The sequence below is a fragment of the Sceloporus occidentalis genome, unplaced genomic scaffold, assembly GCF_023333645.1.
Source record: "Sceloporus occidentalis isolate IW3139 unplaced genomic scaffold, rSceOcc1.0.p SCAF_1, whole genome shotgun sequence".
Lineage (NCBI taxonomy): Eukaryota > Metazoa > Chordata > Lepidosauria > Squamata > Phrynosomatidae > Sceloporus > Sceloporus occidentalis.
Genome location: NW_028316981.1, coordinates 242,510,126 through 242,531,494, shown reverse-complemented (window position 1 = coordinate 242,531,494; position 21,369 = coordinate 242,510,126). Strand labels below are relative to the sequence as shown.

General features: G+C 37.8%; 1 protein-coding gene across 1 annotated transcript in view; it reads left to right on the top strand.

Annotated features, from left to right (window-relative positions):
- The window catches only part of LOC149323688 (contactin-associated protein-like 4), a 351,361-nt gene that overhangs the window by 228,478 nt on the left and 101,514 nt on the right, over positions 1 to 21,369 (top strand). Inside the window, exons 8-10 of the mRNA XM_089491044.1 lie at positions 2,078 to 2,339; positions 11,371 to 11,517; positions 20,121 to 20,292. Of these exons, the coding sequence (XP_089347170.1) occupies positions 2,078 to 2,339; positions 11,371 to 11,517; positions 20,121 to 20,292 (581 nt within the window). The remainder of the gene's footprint in view (positions 1 to 2,077; positions 2,340 to 11,370; positions 11,518 to 20,120; positions 20,293 to 21,369) is intronic.

The following is a 21,369-nucleotide window of genomic DNA, read 5'->3' as shown; positions in this document are numbered from 1 at the left end:
GTACAATGTGCTACATGTAAAATGATAACCCCCTGTGGCTCTCCTGCCTTCAAGTCATTTCTAAATTATGCTGACCTTTAGGTGAACATATCATAGGGTTTTCTGTGCCTGAGAGGGTGTAACTCATCCAAGATAACCCAGCAAGTTTTCATGGCTGAGCAGGAAATCAAACCTCAATGTTCACAGTCTTAATCCTACACTTAAACCACTACACCATGCTGGCTCTGACTCTGCATCATTCATATAATCACTATGTTTCAGTACTCTAAAACTTCACAACAATCCAAGTGACTTCAGCAGTATTTATAGGAACATGATTTATACCAGCATATCACTTTCATTATTAAATATCTGAAATGCAGATGTGCCAGGCTGTGTTTCATCATAGAATTAAGAAATAGGTAGTTGCTAGGCACCTGTCCAAAAGATATCAAGGGAAGAATCCTCAGATGCCTTTAAACTTAGTTTGAGGGGGGGGGGTGCTATTAACATTGTGATTGGCCAGGGGTCAAACAGTTTCATATTAACTTAGGTATGTAAGACTTGCAATATTGTATGTATTGTATAATTCAATAATTTATTTAAATTGCTTCTTTAAAATATAATTAGGAAGCTCTGATAGATAGCGGTGTATAAGATATTAGTTGTATTAATGATAGTAATGCCTTTGAATTATTATTATTATTATTATTATTATTACTATTACTATTACTATTATCATCATCTGACTTAAGCGATCCTAAAGTCTAAAAGCCGACAGAATTTTCTTGGCAAGATTTGTTCAGAGGTATTTTGTTTTCCTCAGAGGCTTAGAGAATGCCACTTTCCCCAGGTCACCTGATGGGCTTCTATGGCCAAAACCTGGTCTTCAGAGTCATAGTCCAGCACTCCAACCACTACATTAAGCTGCCTCACAAATGCCTCACAAGTACTTAAAGATTTGCTGTGGTTGGGAATAAGAAAGTCCATGCTAGATGGAACGTGTGTATGTGTCCTGAAGAAGTTAATATTAGTTAGCATTAATATTTGTTAACGTTAGTTAATTTTAGTTATGAAATATAATTTTAGCATGCAATGTAAAAAATCATTAGATTTGAACATCTCATCTGAAACTTGCAAATTAACCACAATAAACAGAGATTGGTCTGAATGAGAGTGATGACGATGATGATGGCAGTGGTTAGATAAAACAAAGCTGCTAGGTAGATTTCCTTTTTCATTATTCCTTAATATCTTGGATACAAGTGTCATAAAGGCAGAATTATTTCTTTAATTAAGTCACAAACATCTCTGTTTGTTTTCCCAATTAGCCATCTGCTCTTATGCATTACATTGTTCTATCTTATATATGGTATGAAAGCAGGGATGGTTGCTACTAAAATGCATCCATGAGTTGCCACAACTCTCGTTTTTGCACAGGATCTTCAGTCATTTGGAAATATTTTAGCCAGCTGTTGATATTTGTTCTTTCCTCCACACTCTGAGATGTATTTTTATATCAGATCCTAGTCCATATCTTTAAAATGCAACAGAAGCAAAATAATTTTTCTTCCATGCCAGTCTATCACATATATCAAGAAAATTCATGTCACACAATTTTGTGGATCCTTCTGACAGTGACTTCCTCTTGATTTTGTTCCATATGCAATTTATTACATTTTTAGAAATACTAACCACATGGTTCAACCCAATCTCAAGGATGTTCTCCACACAAGGAAAAATCAAGACATGGAAGAGTTACCTTTGGACTACAGCTCTCAAAATCCCCAGCTAGAAAGGCCAGAGAGGGAGAGCTAGCGAGCGAGCGTGCAGCCACTGCTTTTGTTATGGAAAGAATCAACTCAGTTTAGTTGAACTATACAGTATAAGCAACAACTAGACCATGGATTGGATTATGTAGAAGTGATTTGCTTGCTTAAACCTGGTTTGTTTTTTTTGGTGGAAAATGTTATTGTTTATGTCAAGCAAAGTAAATACAAACATTTTCTCTAATACTTGATTATCCACAAAACAAACTGATATGGATAAATTTGTTTCAGCATTTACCTAATGCTTTTCTTATTTCCTTTACTTACAGGGTAATATATCTTTCTCCTGTTCAGAGCCCCCAATTGTTCCTGTCACCTTTTTGAACCCCAACAGCTATCTAGCATTGGCAGGTACATCAGACCAAGATGAGATTTCAATCAGTTTTCAGTTTCGGACTTGGAACAATGAAGGTCTCTTGCTGTCAAGTAAATTATACCAGTCTTCAGGGGGCCTCCTAATGTATCTGAGTGATGGCAAAGTTAAAGTGAGCCTCTATAAGCCAGGAAAGGTGCAGAGTGACCTCACAACAGGTAAACATAAAATGTAATAAAAATAATTGTGGTGTAAAATCATTTTTATAAAAATCATTGTGAAATGAAGTATGCAATTAAGAATTATGATATTGTTTCCCCCCCTGTTTTACATTTGTTACAAAGGCACACAAAATACCAAAATAATGTAGTATATCTGATTTTACCATCCTATTCTTACATAACTGCAAAGGTACTCTATACATAAAACTGTCAAAGCATCCAATTTTCTGACTACTTTGAATTATTGCCCATGCATTTGGATCCAGCATTTCTAACGTACTGTAGATTGTTATAGTGTGTGCTGCGTTATATGGAATGCCTGTTTTCATAGCCTGTCTGTGATGTTCCTTGGATAGTCTGATTGTTCACTGTCAGAGACAGAATAGATGCTGACAGGTACCTCTTAAGATGCCACCATCAAGGAATCTGTGTGTGGTTCTGTTTTCCCTTTTCTATGCATTCATTGAATGGCTTTGTTAAACTATACACATATGGAGGGATCAGTTCATGTAATCAGTAATAATTGTCCTAGAAACTGCATTCATATGTACACACACGTGTGAGGCAATGTATTTACTTGCTATGGATTCATTGAATTTGCAGCCTTAACACCAACATGAAGTCTTTTATAAATAGTCATAAGAATATGAGAACAGCTATGTTCGATCAGACCAAACAGAGAGATTTATAATGCCCATAGGAGTTTATCACACATGAGAAATTTCTCTTAATTTCGAATGAAAAGAAAGTGTGGCCAGAACGCATTCACGTAAAGTCACTAGTTTAGCGAAATTACATGAATGCTCATTGCATTCAAACTGGCTTCCCATTGCCCCAAAATAGCATGTCATTGCCCGAATTTGTGTGTCGTAGTCTATCACACAATAACGTGAAACCCCATGATTGTGCTCGGACTGACTTCCCATTGCCCAAATTTGTGTGTAGTGGGTTATCAAGCAATAACATTAAACCCCATGATTGCGTTCAGATTGCCATTGGATTATACTTCCAATTTCCCTTGTCTGATGAACTCCAAAGATAGGGCATGAGTGAAATAGCTCTTGTTCTTTAGGCACTAATACTGAGAGGCATACTGCCTGCCTTACTGGAGATATAGCAGGCCATTGGTATATGCTGGAGTTTTGTTCCAAGACCACCACCACCACCCTGCATGGATGCCAAAATGCATAGATGCTCAAGTCCCATAAAACACAAGGGTGTGGTGAAATGGTATCCCTTATATAAAATATCAAAATCAAAGTTTGCTTTTTGGAATTTATATCTTCTTAGAACATTTTCAGCCTGTGGGTTAAGAATCCATGGGGGGCTGGCTATACTACTGGCAACTAGATGTGGATAACCAAAAGTTTAGATTTAGCTATGTCTTATTGTTTAAGAGCACCTGTGCTGTACACATAGTTGGATCAAAGTCCCACCTATGTTTTCATAGCTCAACAATTGCTTTCAAGTCTCCATAATGAATGGTAACAGGAATATAAAATAAGGGGAAAAAATAGACTGGTTGCCAGCAGCAATCTAGTATGATGTTGATGATCATAAAATGTTCATCCTAGTGACTTTGACATTGATTTTAGTAGCAGCAGGATCAAGTACAATATATGCTAACTATCTCAAATAAATAATGCAGGCAGTGTGCCAATTTATGACTAACTGTTTTCCCTGGGCTCACTATCTGAAAATGTTAATTCTATGGTAAGAGTGTCATTGATGTGCAGTTTACTGTGATGTATCTGACTTCCTCTAGAGCAGTTTAAATCACAGTGTAATTACATGCATGTTAATGACACCTTCGTAGTTCAGTGCCTCTTTTAACAGGTTTCAAGAATGTGCTGTCATTTCTAACTGACTTCTTGGCATGCTTTTCTGACAAACTCCTAAACTACAAACGCAAATCAAAACCTATAAAATATTTCCCAACAACTAGAAACTCTTCACAACAAAAATCAAAGTGCTATGTTAAAGCAGAATTTATGTTATTGTATAATGTGACTAAGGCAGAAATCCTGCGTGGTGGCAAATGTAAGTTTATGCTTGCCTCTGCAACTGCAGAATGTTAAATCTTTCAGTACTACTCCTGCTTTCCTCAGCAGAAAGTTATCTAATGAAACCATACTGTGAACTTTTTCTTTCCTTGTATGTTTAAAGTGTTTATTGTAGCTACATTCACTGGAGCAAATCAAGGCTGTAACTGGAGATTGAGTAATTAAATTATGGATGATTGGACAGGTTTGTTCACCTACAGGCAAAGACTTATGACCTGGCTTTCACACATACAATATGTGATAATTAAATCAGAGCACATTACTTTGAGTGCAGTTCTGAAGCTTCATTACCAAAGATTTATAAAGATTTCTATGTCTACAGGAAAACAGAGAAAAATAGCACATATTGATTCATGAGTGATTAATTTACCATAAAGCAAGACTTACTGTTGCAAAAAGGCCTTTAGATATTTTCCGTTTGCAACTCATTTCACCATTTGTATGTCATATGTTTCCAAAGAGGGAAGCAGTGTCCAAAATCCACTAATGGTTTATGCTGCAATAACCCCTGTTTACACTAACCTAAATAGTTTCTTTGACATTGTATAAAGGTCCTGGGCACAGCTCTAGCACTCCAGCCAGGTTTTAAGTGTAGCTGGATGGAGTTCAGATGCACTACCATAGCCAAAAAATAGCCAAAGTGGTGGAAATGCACCCAAGAGCCATCTGTCTGTCCTTGTGCACCCATTCCTTTTCCTGACTACTCCTCTGTCCAACATAAGGAGATGCATGTGAAGGTCTCTGCTCTGCCAGTGGTCCTACTGAAATTTGAAGTAAGAAGTTAAAAAATAATAATACATAAATGCAATTTTATTGCTTATTGCAAATACTCATGTATACATTTCTCTATGTCTCTGACTGATGCAGTGACTAAGGATGGCATCTCTCCCCTGGATGCCTGCCTTGAGTTGGTAAAGGGCTGGATGAGGGAAAGGAAACTCAAGTTGAATCCAGGGAAAACGGAGGTACTAGTGATAGGTTCCTCAAGTCCAGGGACGGAGATTTGTCAACCTGTCCTGGACAGTATCACACTTCCCCTAAAGGATGAAGTACACAGTTTGGGGGTACTTTTGGATCCATCTCTACAGTGATCATCTCAGGTAGATGCGATGGCCAAAAGTGCCTGGCATCAGCTTCGGCTGATGCCCCAACTGTGTCCCTACCTGGATCGAATGGACCATGAAGCAGTGGTACTTGCACTGGTAATCTCTCGTCTTGATTTCTGCAATGCGCTCTACATGGGGCTACCTTTGTACCAAGTTCAGAAGCTTCAATTGGTTCAAAATGCGGCTGCTAGATTGGTTACCAGAACACTTAGATCTGACCATATAACACCTGTATTAAAATCCCTTCACTGGTTGCCAATCAGCTTCTGGGCACAGTACAAAGTGTTGGTCAATGGTCATAACCTTTAAAGCCCTATATGGCTTGGGCCCGAGTTACTTGAGGGAACGCCTCTCCCTACATAATCCGCTCCACGCTCTCAGAACATCCGGAAAGAATCTTTTGGATTATTCAAATACCAGATTATTGTCAACTTCCCACAAAGCATTTACTCTCATGGCCCCTAAACTGTGGAATGCTTTACCGGTAGAGATCCGACTGATTACTACTGTAGAAGCTTTTAAGAAAGCGATTAAAACGGACCTTTTCTGGTGGGCTTATCCCCCTGATATTTTATAAAACTGAAGGGACATCCCACTCTGAGTAAGTGAATGATATCTTGATATATGGATTTTAATGTGCTGTCTTGATTTTAAGATGTATTTTATATATGGAAATTGGTGTTCCATTTTTATTATTGTAAGCCCGCCTCGATCCATAGGGAGAGGTGGGAAATATAAATAAACTTTTATTATTATTATTATTATTATTATTATTATTATTATTAAGCCTAGAAATTAGGTCAAAAAATTGACACCCCCCCAAAAAAACACACCGAGTTGACTTATCCACAGGTCAGTGTAAGTACTCTATCTTAACTCTTATTTAAAATAAGGAACCATTCCCAGGTGAAAGGCAACAGTATAATCTGTCCTGGAAGCACCCCCTCTACTCTCTCATCCATCCAGTGATCACAAAGAGTTATGTCTACTGGAATTTTCTAAGTTCTTTGAGATTGTTTAGGTCCTTTGTTATATGCCCCTAAGCTTTACTTTTGACTTATCCACGGGTTATATCCACAATTCCCAAAACATGTCCGTGACTTATACATGAGGTTGAGTTATAATTGAGTATTTACGGTAATTGTGAATTTGCAGATTCTCTGTAAACTCATGGTGAGATAATGCCATTTTGCAAATACAGAAATACTTTAATATTATAATGTGACTGAATGGCAATATAGATGGAGTGATGGATAGAAGTGGACATTTGTAAATTTACAGCGCTATATAAATAAAGCTTAATAATAATGATAATACATCAAGTGGGTCTTGAAGAAATGGAAGAAACTGGGCTAAGGGATAAATCTCTTTTTGAATTTTTATTCATTAATATAGTAATGTAACTGTAATCATGTAATTGAAACATAATGTAATTGATTAATTTTCCTATGTTAATATATGAAAATTACATTAAAATGTGGCTTAAATATTTAATTAATCTGCTTCAACCATAGCAGCACACACTATGGCTCATTACATTCAGTCAAAACACTTACCTGTAGTAAACAGGAGAAACAAGGGACTAGAGTTTTCCCCACTACTCCCATAGATGTGTACCTTTTTTTGGCCCTGAGCTTACAATAGTAACTTCTTAACCTTTAATTGAACCTTGAGATATATCACACTGTGTGCTCTGACACCATTACATCACAAATGTTATTCTTTGTATGAAATAATTTATTATCTTGGAGTCATTATTACACTGACCCCAAAAGTGTGTTATGCATCACAATGATTTCTTAGCAAGGCTCATCATAGACATCCACAGAAAATACTGGTGACTGTTGTTACCATTGCTAACTATAGGACTATGGGAGTTTGTTAAGATGGGATGCGTTGACTCATATTCTCCCATTACAAACAGATACCAGCCAGACTAGTTGATTGGTATTGCTTATTGTACAGCCACTTGAAATAAAGAGATGAACCATGGGCAATGGGCTAACGTAGGACCAAATTTATGAGAAGGACTTATAAAGTGGGACCCTGATCTGCAGTGGGACTTCCCAAGTGTGGAATGTAATTGATACAGGAGATGGATTTGACCTCGGAGATTATCACACGGAGGATAAGGATGGGAGCAAACTGGATTGTTCCCATCTTTATCCCATCCTATTCTTGCAATCAGGGGAAAGATGATCACACATCACACACTCATCCCATTCTTCTCTTGTCTGTGAAATGTAATGGACCTATCATTTGGTATTAACGGAAGTTTCCATTAATACCAAATGATGGGTCCATTACACTTTATGAATGGGTGAAGAATTGGATAAGCACATACATGCGTGATAATCTTTCCCTGGATTGCACAAATACGACAGGATAAGGAATAGAGCAATTCGCTTTGCTCCCATCCTTATCCTTCATGTGATAATCTCCAGAGATAGCTTTGCTTACCTTGGTAGATAACTGACTCTGGGAACTAGACATGTTAGTTCTTCTGGTAATCTCAGCATCTTTAAGTACCATTGCCCATAGTATCCTTCCAGGCTAACTTCCTGGGATGGTACTTGGGGATACTGTTCTACAGTAGTTCCAGTCCTCCTTATAATTTTCATTGAAAATTTGATTTGTCAGGCTATCGAGTCACTGGAGCTCAGAAGGCCTCTATGGGAATATGCTCAGTTCCATATTCTGGAGTGTTCAGAAATGAATGAGATAAATTGAGAATGACTCCAGACAATTACCAGGGAGGCAAGAAAGAATGTGGGGAAAGGGAACACCAAGAGATGTCAGTTAAAGATGGCAGTTAAGGGAAAATGATGAACATGATGAAGAGAGATTTTGAAGGAAAATAGAAGTGGCACTGTTATTTATGCTGTTATTAATGCTGTATTGTTGGAGAACATTTTTCACCCTGAGGATCAAATAGATTCTGGCCAAGAATATTGGGGGAAACCTTGACACTGTGCAGACTCACATAATGTTAATTAAGTAATTAAACAAAGATATACTCACTAATAGAGAGATGTATACACAGAGAACCAGCAAAAAACTCACACATGCACATAAAAGGGGGGGAGGGGAAGAGAGAGGGAGAGAAACAGGCATAAGGAGAACCTCTCACTGTAGAACTTCTTACTACAAGACAATCATTGTGGAAATTAATCTTGTACATCTAGATAGAGATTAAATGTTGTTGTTGTTGTTGTTGTGAACTGCCCTGGAGGCAACCCCAACTCATGGCAATGCTGTGGATAAGACATCTTCAAGAATTCCTTTCCTCCACTGCTCTGCTTAGGTCCTGTAATTTCAGGCTCATGACCTCCCTGATTGAGTCTATCCATCTGGTCTGTGGTCTTCCGCTCTTTCTACTACTGTCTGCCTTTTCTAGCATTATTGTTTTTTCTAATGAGTTTTGCCTTCTTATGATGTTCCAAGGTATGACAGCCTCAGTTTGATTATCCTGGCTTCCCGGAGGTTTTCAGGCTTTCTTTGCTCATTTGTTTGTCTTCTTGGCTGTGCATGGTATCATTGGCACTCTTCTCCAGCACCACATTTCAAATTATTAAACACCATAATAAAATTATGTCATTAATTGGAAGCTAAGTTCTCTGTTCTCCTGCTGCTGTAACAGGTGGATGGTGTGTTGGTTACCAGTTGGATGTGGCATGGTAGTGTATGTTTCTTGACAGCTTTACTTGCATAGACTTTATATGTCTTTTCCTGTGAACAAGCATAATTGGAGCTTAGCAACTAATAGTTGTTCAGGAGTGAAGCCAGAGATAAGCATAGCATAGAATACTCTACCATGTTCATGTTTTCAGACTAACATATCTTGCAGGCACCCAAGTGTAATACCTTGGCCTTGTTGAGCTAGAGTGAACATGGAAGGACATTTACATAGTGTATTAAATCAAGAATCCCCCTCCCCTTATTAAAAATATGCATAGCACCTTCGGTGTCGTTTTGCAGATTGCTAGGGCAAAGGCCCCTGCCCTAAAGCAGGCAATCTAAAATTTCATTTTATTCAGTGCTACACTGCCCCTTTCTTTTGTTAATAGTATTTTGTATTCTCTTGTATGCAAAACTTCATTTCATCTTTTATGAGGAAAGCATTATTTGTTCAGACAATTCTGCAACTAGCTTAAAAGCCTTACATCTAAGGTTACCTCATCTGGCTGTCATTGTGTTTTCTTTTGTTTGATCCTTGCAAGACACTTTGAAAAATATGTAATTCCAAACAACCACCAAATAAAATCAAAGGAAAATTACTAATAAGCAGGATGACTTACATACTGGGTAATTTATGCAGTACATATCATATATACTGCATTGTGAACCCTGCATAGAAATAATGATGTGAAAAAGCTGAGCCTTAGTTTTATTGCATTTCTCTAAGCCCTTCCTGTATTCCCAACCCACCTTTTTTTTTTATATCAGGTTGTAAGACTTTGTTTTTTAAAAAACAAAAAACAAAACTTGTGAATTGGAAATATATGCATTTTCAGTATGCATCCTCCATAACTGACATATATGCACTTACTTCTAATACAGAAAATTTTATTCTTGTTTAAGATGTAGGTGTGTTGCAAATATTTCAGAATATTTGGATTTTGAACATTTATGCAGGGGTTTCAGTGTAATTTGATTTATCTGCAACACACTACAAGCCTGACCAAAAAATATAAATTTCCAGGGAAAGGTCTTTTCTGACATACAACAGGTCTCAGATTTCATATAGATAACTTTTATCAAGAATATCTTGAAAATATTTTGGATGACTACATGCCAATCTGAACCAAATTTATATATAAATAGCATGATGGCTGAATGACAGTCCTACAGCATAATATGTACTACTTTAACCACAGTCCCTTTTACACTATATAGTTATAATGCTCTGATTCCACTCTGTATTAGGGAGGAATATTTTGAATTCTCATCCAAGAACTCTAGTGCCTCACTAAACTACAAACCTTGGGATTCCATAATATTCAGCCATGGCAGCTAAAGTGAAATTATAGTGCTATATTTATTTCATTTATTACAGCACACAGCCAGCACAGAGTGCTATATTTATGTCATGTGAAAGGGTACCACCTTTTATCATTGAACCTGCTGTCCAGTGACCAAAGCCCCAACAAGATTATTTCACATTTTAGTTACAATAGTTAATTATTTATTTTAGCTTGAGATGTTGAGACATTTTGTTCTTTAGTTCTGTTTGATAACACCAAAAAGTTACAATGTTTCAAACCAGCAGAGAATTTCAATACAAATCCATGGTCTCTTTTTATGACATTCTTTCCTGCAGAAGTGTACTGTCACGTTGCAAAATATTCATGGCTCCCGAGTGACAAACTGACTTCCTATTCAATCAGAAAGTTTTCTTGATCAGAAAGCCCAAAAGAAATCACAGGAACATATTGATTTTGCAATGCAAGTTGGGCTGACATATTCATTTCCAGACATTAATTCAGGCCTGTGCCTGGTGAATTGTTTCATATCATCATATCAGGGTTTTCTATGTTGGCTAGCCTCTGTTCCATTTCTCACAGTAGCTTAAGCAGAAGCAAGCCATATATTTCACCCACTGTTTATATTTCCACCTCATATGTTATCAAAAAGGAGGGAGGAGAACAGAAAGAATGAAAGAAAAAGGGGAAGAGGAAGAGAGAGAGAGGAAAAACGGATGTTAAATTCCATCTAATTCCTCTCATTTTCCCAGGAGTAATAAATGTTAAGGAAAGATTACCAAGCTGGCTTTGAAAAAAGGAAAACAACCAATATATCAATCTATACTGCTGTCAGTAATATGATTTGAAATATTTTCTCTTTTGTTTTTCTTCCTAGGTGCTGAATTGCATAATGGACAGTGGCATTCTGTTTCTTTGTCCGCTAAAAAGAACCGTGTAAGCTTAGTGGTAGATAATGCAACTTCATCCTCTCAAGTCTCAATACCTGTACAGATTCTTTCAGGAAACACTTACTATTTTGGAGGTGAGACATAATTTTGTTTGCAGCCAAGGTTTGCTGCTTGGGGCCTGACTTTTGAAACTGCATTAATGATGTGTGGTTTCAGAAGATTAGTTTGAGTATCATGACATGAGTGACATTTCCTAAATTAATTCTGTTCATCTTCAATTCCAATGCAAGCTATTAGTACTTTCTGAAATTCTGGGCTTAGCACAGAACTCCTGAAATCAGCTCTAGTTTTGTTGACTTTAGTGTGACAGCAATTGCATGGCCTGACTGTTTAATGAGGATTCTACTGCATTTTACATAATTAAAAACAAAACACTTTGTTGAGCAATAGCTATGGTGGTCACATTTAGGATGATCCCACTGTCCCCAAATGACATTGATAGAAGCATTATTGTAAAATAATAGGAACAAACCAGTAAAATATCTATAAAGTTGCTTTTTTACTGCTTGTTTTCTTAAGACATTGCAATATTAATGGGACTGTCGTGAGCTGAATGTCCATTTATAATTAATGAAAGTGTCTTTGTCATCTCTCACAGGGGTTGAAGACATTCTAACCCAGAACAGAGGGGGAATAAAAATGAAACTCATTTACTTTCCCCCCTTTCAGAACAACCAAAACTAAACATGAACACTTTAATGAGAAATGCAAGTATTGTCTCCACAGGCCAGGGGATTGGTAGTGGCATTAGGGTGCCAAATCCATTCCAAATTTTAGTCCAAAATTAGCCAAGGTGCTGAACCTATTGTAGCAGTGTGTTTCAGCACCTTGTATAACTCTGTTAAAATTCTGATTCAATCTTGGGATGGATTCACTGACCTGCTGGCATGGAAGTCACAGTGCATGCTCAAGGAGTACGTTCTGCTCTGATAGACTCTGAGACTGTGTTCTACTCTGACAGAACACTAACTCTGACAACATGAAATGGGATGGAAATACAATTTATTCATGTTTCTTCTGTCTTTGTTCGATTAGAATATTCACATATGTTCTAAGTTGTCATATTCTCATTAGGCTAGTAGTTTGTCAATAGTATCCCTTGAGTATGAATGCTGAGCTCTTGCAAAATCATAAATAAATATCAAGTCTACTAGGAGTGTGGGTATGCACAATGTTGAAGATTTTGCTGTGACACTAATGCTAAGCTTCTTGGGAAAAGCTTATGTAGCTGCAGGTGTTTGCTTATATAATGTCTGTGTTTTAATCCTTGGCCAATTTGATAAAGCAGGGGTGGGCAAACTGTGGCATGAAGACTGCACACAATCCTTAGCCCAGTTTGAAATGTCCTCTGAAATGATCACTTTAGACACCTAGCAAAAGTCATCTGTTCCTCCCACAGCATGCCTTTTTATGGAGATGAAGAGATGGGTTAGGAGAGAGCAAAAAGTTTGCAGTGTGATGAGTGATCCTGCTGATGTTTGAAAGGATCTAACATACCTGGGCTGGTTGCATCCCAAAAGGAGGTGATTTGAATTTTATGGGTCAGTACTAGGTCTATTAGAGATGGAATGATAACAGAAGTCTATTTCTTGCCCCCACTGAACCTTCAAGAGTGAGTGGATATACTCTTATGCTATCATGACAGTCAGCCAGTAAAAGGAATTCAGTAGGGTTTTAAACCTGCCTTACCAGAACTTGAATTTGTGTTTTGCAAACTCCATACTAATCCACACAGGGCAATTGTTTGTTAGTGAGAAAAGATGTGTGCCATTAGGGGTGTGGGGGATGTGGGAGTAAGCAGTCTGAAAGAAAACCCTATTTTTCCATCTCCTCAGACTTCTTAAGATAAGGGATAGATTGCAAGCTGAGCATTCATACCTTTGCAAAAGTTACAGGGTATTTTTGAGAAATAAAATGCTCATAAAACAACTTGCATATTTTAAATAGTGAAATAATAACAAAGCATGTAACTGAAAAAAAATATACCCAGAAGAATATGTCAGCCAATAGGGAGAATTTATATAAACTGGGTAAATTGTGCAAATAAATTCCAAACTATGAAAATTAATTTGAAAACTGAGCAAATGTAAGTAAAAGACACAAAGCCTCACAATTTGATTTGAAATAAGGATGGGTAGCAAATGCAGGTGGGATCTGAAGAAACTTGGCAAAATGAGGCTGAGAAAGCCCCACTGTGTTTTCTGTGGTCCTTTGTGGATATATACAAAGATGGAGAATGACACACACATAATCCTAAACAACTGAAGATCACCAGGTGTAAATTTAATGACTGTGTTACTATCATGATTGGACCGATTGTTCCATCAGTATTGCGCAGTAGAGATAGTTGAAGTGCTTTTAGATTGTGGAGGGGTTTGAAAAGCAGAACTTTTGTTGCTGCTCTAAAAAAACTCTTGATGTAGCTGTTGAAAGGACCCAGGAACCTGCAAGGAGCACACCAGTCTCAGACACTGTCAGCAAATTTCTGCAGAAAGACTAAACACTGAATTATTTACCAATGGATTATATGTAGAAACACTTTGTGATCAAACCAGCATTTTAGACCATGAAATCTCAATCTTAATATGGGCCATGAGCTGCAGGACTGGGACCTGGAGGAAGAGTCCAATAAGGAGGCTGAGGAAGGGAGCCAGGCAAGTCTTCCAGACAAGAAACAGCCCGGAGCCCTCCCTGTTGCAGAGCTTCAGCCAGCTCATCCTGTGGAACTGCAACCTCAGCCAGCAGGACAAGGGCAGGACTCACCTGCTGATGAGACACACAGCTGCAGTCTTAAGTCTTCAATCAAGGAGGAGGAACAAAAGGAGTCAACAAAAGATAGAGCTAAGATGCTCGGCCGGGCTGCAAGCTAAGCAGTAGGCAAGCAAGAGAACCATCTGGTGTCAGGCTATTTAAGAGGTGAGTTTGCTTAAGGAGTTGCTGGAAACAACTCATCTGTTTTTGGACCAGCATTCCTGTTACCTGACTCCTGCATTTTCTATTTTGGACTTCCTGAATTCCATGACCCTCGGACCATGTTGATCTTGATTACTGTCACCTCTCTTGACTCGGACTGCTTGACCAACACCTTTCTCTTAATGGACTCTCACAGGCAAGGACACTTTCTGTCTGCTTGTGATTAGCTGCCTCTGCCTGCATAATCAGTCAGAGGTTCCCTCCAAGTCAGCCTATGTGGGTGTTTGGAGAACCAGGACAATATGATTGTGGAGAGGGAAGAATAGTTCTAAGAAAGTCCACAAGTTCTCCTTGTCCCCTCATCTCAATTTGTAGCCAAGTCATGTCCACCTGAAACTTTTGAAATAGAGTATTGCTGACCAACTCACTGAATAACGAGACCAGACACAGAGAACTAGGTTATAAAATGGGCAACTTTATTTAAGTCAATTTATTTAACTTTATTTCTTTGAGAACTGCAAAACCAGGGGGGAGAACCTCATGCGGGAATAGCTGGCAGATGGTCTGCTCCTAGACCAATTCCCCAGCTTCCAAAGGACAAAAACACCAGGGCCCCAAGGGCAATCCAGAAGTGGTTTGATCCCCGGCCAGCCCGCATCCAGAAGGCCAACCCAAGACTCCCCCACTTAACTTGCAAAACTTAAGTGAAGGTTTAAATCACAGGCCAGCCCCAAAGCAAGTCTCTTTTCCTTTGTGTTTATTTGCCAGACGTAAACCTCAGTTCCTTTAGGAGGATGCCTAGGTATTCACCAAAACCTCTATCTCCCCCCGTCTATGCCAAGAAACCTATTTATGACCACACCCCAAGCCAATTATCCAGGTCCCCAACGAACAGTGTAGGGTAGGCAAAAATCCCTTGGAAAGAGGAGAAAATTCCTACCCCGCCCTGAATTGACCAGAGTTAATCTCACACTGCAGTTGAGGCAGGAGGGTGGGCCAGCGTTTAAGGCAAGTGACAGGGAATATGGGCGGGTGAGCCTTAAACAGGCTAAGCCCCACCCACTCCCTTGCTAATGGCCCATGGAGTGCACCGTTTATTTTTAAACTGCTGGTCTCTTCCAATCAGAGGCCAGCAAAGCCTTCTCCTGAAACCATGAGGACGGGGAGCAGTAATAGGGCTGCATTCCACAGCCTGGTCACCTGAGCATAGACTATTCACAAGAGGACAAAACCCCGTCTTCATATGTTCAAAAATTCCTTTGAGCAACTCATCCCTGTGGAAGGGAAATTTAGATGCCCATGCAATTTATGTAAAGATCGGAAAGGGGCTTCTATTCATGTTCAAGTGGATGAGCTAAGAAGCTTCTCTGTAGCTAGGAAACATCATTATCTCATTTTAAGGACATCACCATAACTCTAAAGGAACAATGAACTTGGCTTCCATTGCTTCATGTGTTCATTCTTGGTAGTTTCTGAACTGATACCTTTCCCAAGAAATTTGGGGTGTGGCCTTGTCAACAGCAAGACTTTAAGGAAATAATTGTTGCTGTTTCTTGTTGTTATTTGTACTGAGCTTTTTGAGCACAAGGCTTTGTATTTTAGAAAGGTGCAAATGAAAAAAAAAGGATAAAAATGCAAAAGCATAAAATTCCATTATTCATACAAAATAATTTCTTTTATTTTGACATGTATGAATATAATATACTGGTTAGAAATCTGGGCATTATTCATATTAATAATAGTGAAATGATTTATTCTTTACCCAAAGGATACTGGAACAGATTTTTTTTAAAAAAGACAAATGGGTGTTGCTTTGTTCTAGAAAACAACTTGCATTATTTAAAGTGAACTTCTAAACATTGCTACACTTCATGTTCCCCTATAAAACTGAGCATTTTATTTTGGTTTTGAACAGAAATCTATATGGTGTAACTTTTTCCTTATTGCAAGTACCCTTGAGGTCAGGGAATAGCTTGCAGCGATGTCATTAGCTGCAGCCTTTGAAAGGCCAGTGAGGCATATCTGCCTTACTCTGCCACATCCAGTTTAAATGTTAGCATTAGATACATATTAGGTTATTATCTATGGACTCATCAGATATAGGTGGTTTTTAATGGGGTTTAGTGTGTGCAAAATGTTGTTTCCAGACATTTTGTTTGTGATGTGAATTTGTTCCCAATGACAGACATTCTGCTGGTTACTCCTAACTAATGTAGACTCATTCAATCGGTTGTTCAATGGTGAGTTGACATACAAATAAATACAATGGATTCAATGGCTTTACTTGAGTGAGAAGTAAAAGAGAATTTAGTCCTATGTACCTGCACAATAAAAATAACACAATTCAAGTCCAGGAAGGAATAATACACAGAAGTGCAATATAAAAGAGATGACAAAATTAAGGAAACATGGAAAATAGAGCTATATGAAGATGAACCCCAAATTATAAAAAAAAACAAGGTGGAAGCTGCAATAAGAGAAATGTAACAAAACAAAAAAAAGTCACCAGGAACAGATGATATTCCAAATGAGTTGCTGCAATCCACATTGACAGAGTCACCTATAGTGTTAACTAATATATGTCAACAGATATAGAAAACAAAGTGATGGCCAACAGACTGGAAATGATCAATATATATCCCCATCCACAAAAAACTAAAGTAGACTCATTCAATCAAGGAATGATTGATTGAGACCCAAATTGATCAATGAATGAATGAATGATTGAATGAGACACAAAAGACTGCAGAAATTATATGTTGCTCAAAATTTTGCAACATAGACTCCAGTAATACATGGATAGACAACTTCCAGAGGCCCAAGCAGGGTTCAGGAAAAGAAGAGTCACAAGGGACCACACTGCAAGCATACAATGGCTAACGTAGTGCACCAGGGAATTTCAAAAGAAAATCAGCATGTGTTTTGTAGACTACAGCAAAGTCGTTGACTGCATAGATCATGAAAGACTATGGAATGTCCTTAAAGACATGGGAGTGCCGCCACATCTGATAGTCTTGATGAAGAATCTGTACTCAAGACAAGAGGCTACTATTGGAGAAACAGAATGGTTCCAAATTGGCAAGGAGTCAGACAAGGCTGCATCTTATCACCCTACTCATTCAACTTATATGCAGAAAAGCAGACTTGAACACAGCAAAAGAAGGAGTGAAAATAGGAGGAAGGACTATCAACAATCTAAGATATGCAGAGAACATCATTATACTAGCAGAAAACCTCAAAGACCTGGAACAACTACTAAGAAAGATTGAGGAAGAAAGTGCAAAGGCAGACTTACTGTTAGAAACCAACATAAAGAAACCAAAATTATTACCACAGAGAACCTCCACAAATTTGAATGAGACAATGACGAATCAGAAATAGTAAAAAGATCACCATTAAATCATGTTAATAGCAGATCAGGGGGAAGATTATCACACTCCCAAGTGCTTATCCTGTTCTTGTCCCATCTGTAAACAGTAATGGAGGTGTTGTTTGGTATTACCAGGAGTTTCTATTAATACCAAATGATGCCTCCATTACTGTTTACAGAAGGGACAAGAACAGGATAAGCATGCAGGGGTGTGATAATCTTCCACCCAACCATGGTATTAACATGATTAAATGGTGATTTAATGATGGGAGGAGGACGCTTGCCTCCCATGTGATAAAGTCCTATGTGCTGTGAGTTGCCTATGAGACACACATTGTCCACCTGTGGTCAAAAGCAGTGGAGTACCAAAAGTGGTAATCTTCTACAAGCTAATCTGCGGGCTATTTGCTGTGCAGTTAGTTTCCAGGAAACTATCTAAACACAACAATTTGTTGTTGTGTGCCTTCAAGCCATTTCCATCTGATGGTTACTATAAACTGAACCTATCACAGATGGGGTTTTCTGGGGCTGAGAATCACCCACTGGGGTTCCATGGCCAAGTGATGAACGGAACTCTGATCTTCAGAGTTGTAGTCCAACACTCAAACTACTATACAACATTGGCTCTCAAACACAATAATAATATGGTACAAACATGGTATCGTTCTCTGGCGTAGTGGGGAAAAATGATTGCTGATTCACCTTATCAGACAGCTTGAGAAGCATTGGCCTAGCAAAGGGGCTTGTGAGAGTTCATTATCCAAGCCTCCATTTCTTATTTGTTTGTTTCCATTAAATTCAAACAGCTACATGTATTATCATGCCCTATCTCTCTAGGTTAAGTCACCTAACAGGTAATCTATTTTTATTTCCTCTAGCATCCTTTTATAAGAATTCAGTTTGAAGGAGATTGCATTCATTCACTTATAGACAGATTTCATTATGAATGTGTGCTTAAGTTATTGCTTGCTAATATTAGGCGACAACAAGTCCTTTAACTAATATGACCCAAGAGGCAATACTGCTTGATTAAAATCAAAGTCTTTGAGCATCAATCCTAGGGCAGCATTGCCTTGTGAGAAAAAAATGTCAAGGGCCATAGGGGGAGGGAGGAATGTTCACCATGTGTTATGGTTCATAACCTATTAGCATTTATCATTCAGAAACATGTCTATTCCAAGGACTTTTGCCAGTGGAAGTGTTATATCGTGGAGAAAATGAAAACTTACCAATTTGCATATGCTGCTCATAAGCTAGCTGCTAATTTCCCCCCTTTCATTTCTGTTATATCTTGTGGGCACTGTATTAATGACTGTTTTGTTTCAATTATTTATTTTGTTGATATTTTGCTCATGTTCAGATATTATTCCCTCTGCCCGGTGGAATTGTTTTTTTTAAAAAAAAATATTGTGTTGTTGTAATTATAAATATTATCTTGAAAATGAATTACTTTATTAGAAATTTCATTTTGGAGAAGACAAACTACCATGTTGTACAAATATCTCTCTGACAGTTTTGATTACCAGCACCACCGAAACTGCATTATATGCTTCGTAGTTGGGTACAGCAACAGACACCACTGCAGTATAGGGTCTGAGGAGTTTGGTGACAATTGCCCCATTACTCCCTTGACTAGATGATTTCACTTTTCAGCTCATGGTTGTTGTTATTGCCAGAGCAAAGGGTCAGGAGACATTTCTCATCATCCAACCCACACCTTGGTAGGGCATACTCAATCCCAAATGAAAGAAGCATGATTTCACTTTCAGTTTCATTTTTTGGGCAATTTTTGTCCGATTGCCTTGGTTTTTGTTTTGTTTTGGGTTTTCTGGGGAAAGGGTATGGAGTGGTGATAATGCCCCTGGGGGGACAACAAAATATGGGGGAGGCTCTGGAGGAATGTTTGGGATTACTTCAGGGACTAGGAGGGGATAAATGCTGCCTGTGACCTATCGGTCACACTGTTCACATCCCTATGCTAGTAGTGGAGCAATGATAAATACAAGAATGTGGGTACTCCTGAGGTCTGCTAGCATTTTAGCTTCCCAACAATTGAGGATAGATATGTGGCCCAGTAACCATGACCAAAATCTAAGCCTAAATTTCTCAGGTTGATAATGATATACAACACTGTAACACATCTTTTTACAAGTATGATAGAAACTGCAGAAAATTAATCTTTCCTGTTATTCAAATGGATTAGTGTTATTGAAACTACAATGCCATTCCAGTTGCAATACAAAGCTTATAATGGAGTGTTTTGCTTCAGGAAATATACAGACTTTTTTCTTCATTCTGTTCTGCAATTTGCACAAAGTATGCATAACATGTTTTAAATATTTTCCCTAGTTCACTATTTGTTAATGTATATATGTGTGTGTGTTATTTTCTCAGGATGTCCTGCATATGTCAACAGTTCAGAATGTAAAAATCCATTTGGTGGTTTTCTTGGGTGTATGAAACAAATTTCCATTGATAACAGTGAAGTGGATTTAATTTCTGTTCAGCAAAACTCAATAGGAAATTTCAGTGACCTTCAGATAGATCTCTGTGGCATCGTAGACAGGTAAGAGATTTCAGTTTCACTGGAAGGCATTATTTGTGTATGCTATTGATGCTAGCATGATTGGTTCTGCACAAATTGCTCTCCCTTCTGGACCAGTTGCCCAAAATCTCCTTCTCCCTTCTTCTCCCTAAGAAAGAAAAGATTTATGACAGAGATTCTGTGGGTCATCTGCTTTCTCATTCTGCAGGAGTTCGTTTTGTTCTTAAAACCTATGTTCTGTATTAGGATATGTTTCAATATTTATTGCAAAGCATGACATTTAATGTCAATGAAGTCATGATTCAATAGATTTTATACATGTACTTGCAATTTATACAAGTTCACCAACAGAAAATTATTATAAAATTGAGTATATTCAATAAAATTCAGTGTATTGAAAATTGTGTTTGGTCCAGTGAAAATTGACCTTGGGTGCATTGTACATCACTTCATCTTTTTAGGAGGAAACTTGCTGTATATATTGGTGATATAGGGAAAATATAGTAGTATGATGCCAACAGGTCCTGTGGTGGTTACTTAGGATACTGCTGGATGTAATGTAGCATAGTAAGGCCATGTTAGAAAAAATGTTCTTATTACATATTACAAAGTTCATAATACATAAATTATGTAATTTTAACTATATTCTTCTGGCTTGGAACTTGAGTAATGGTCAGTGTGTGGTGGTATCCTGTATGCTCACTGTAGGAAAAGTAGTACTTTGGGACAGAACAACAAACACTCATTATCTATTGCTTAGTGGACAAAGCATCTTACTGTTTTATTTACACATAAGGACTGTATATCATTTCAAGATAATAACTTCAAGCAAATATTAGGAGGGGTTGATGTTAGTTAATGTTAATGTTGGTTAATTAATGTTAATGTATGTACCTAGCAGATACAAATCTTTGGTATTGTCTTTCTTTCCACCACTCTTTTCTTTCTCTTTATTTGTATTCTTAATAAAAATTCAATTTTAAAATTAATAAATAATAAGCTTTACCTAAAACAGTTTTTTAAAGAGAAATCATCTGTTCATTGTCTTGTAAAGGCATTGGGTATGATGTTTGAGATCAGAATTAGCAGGTGTGTTCT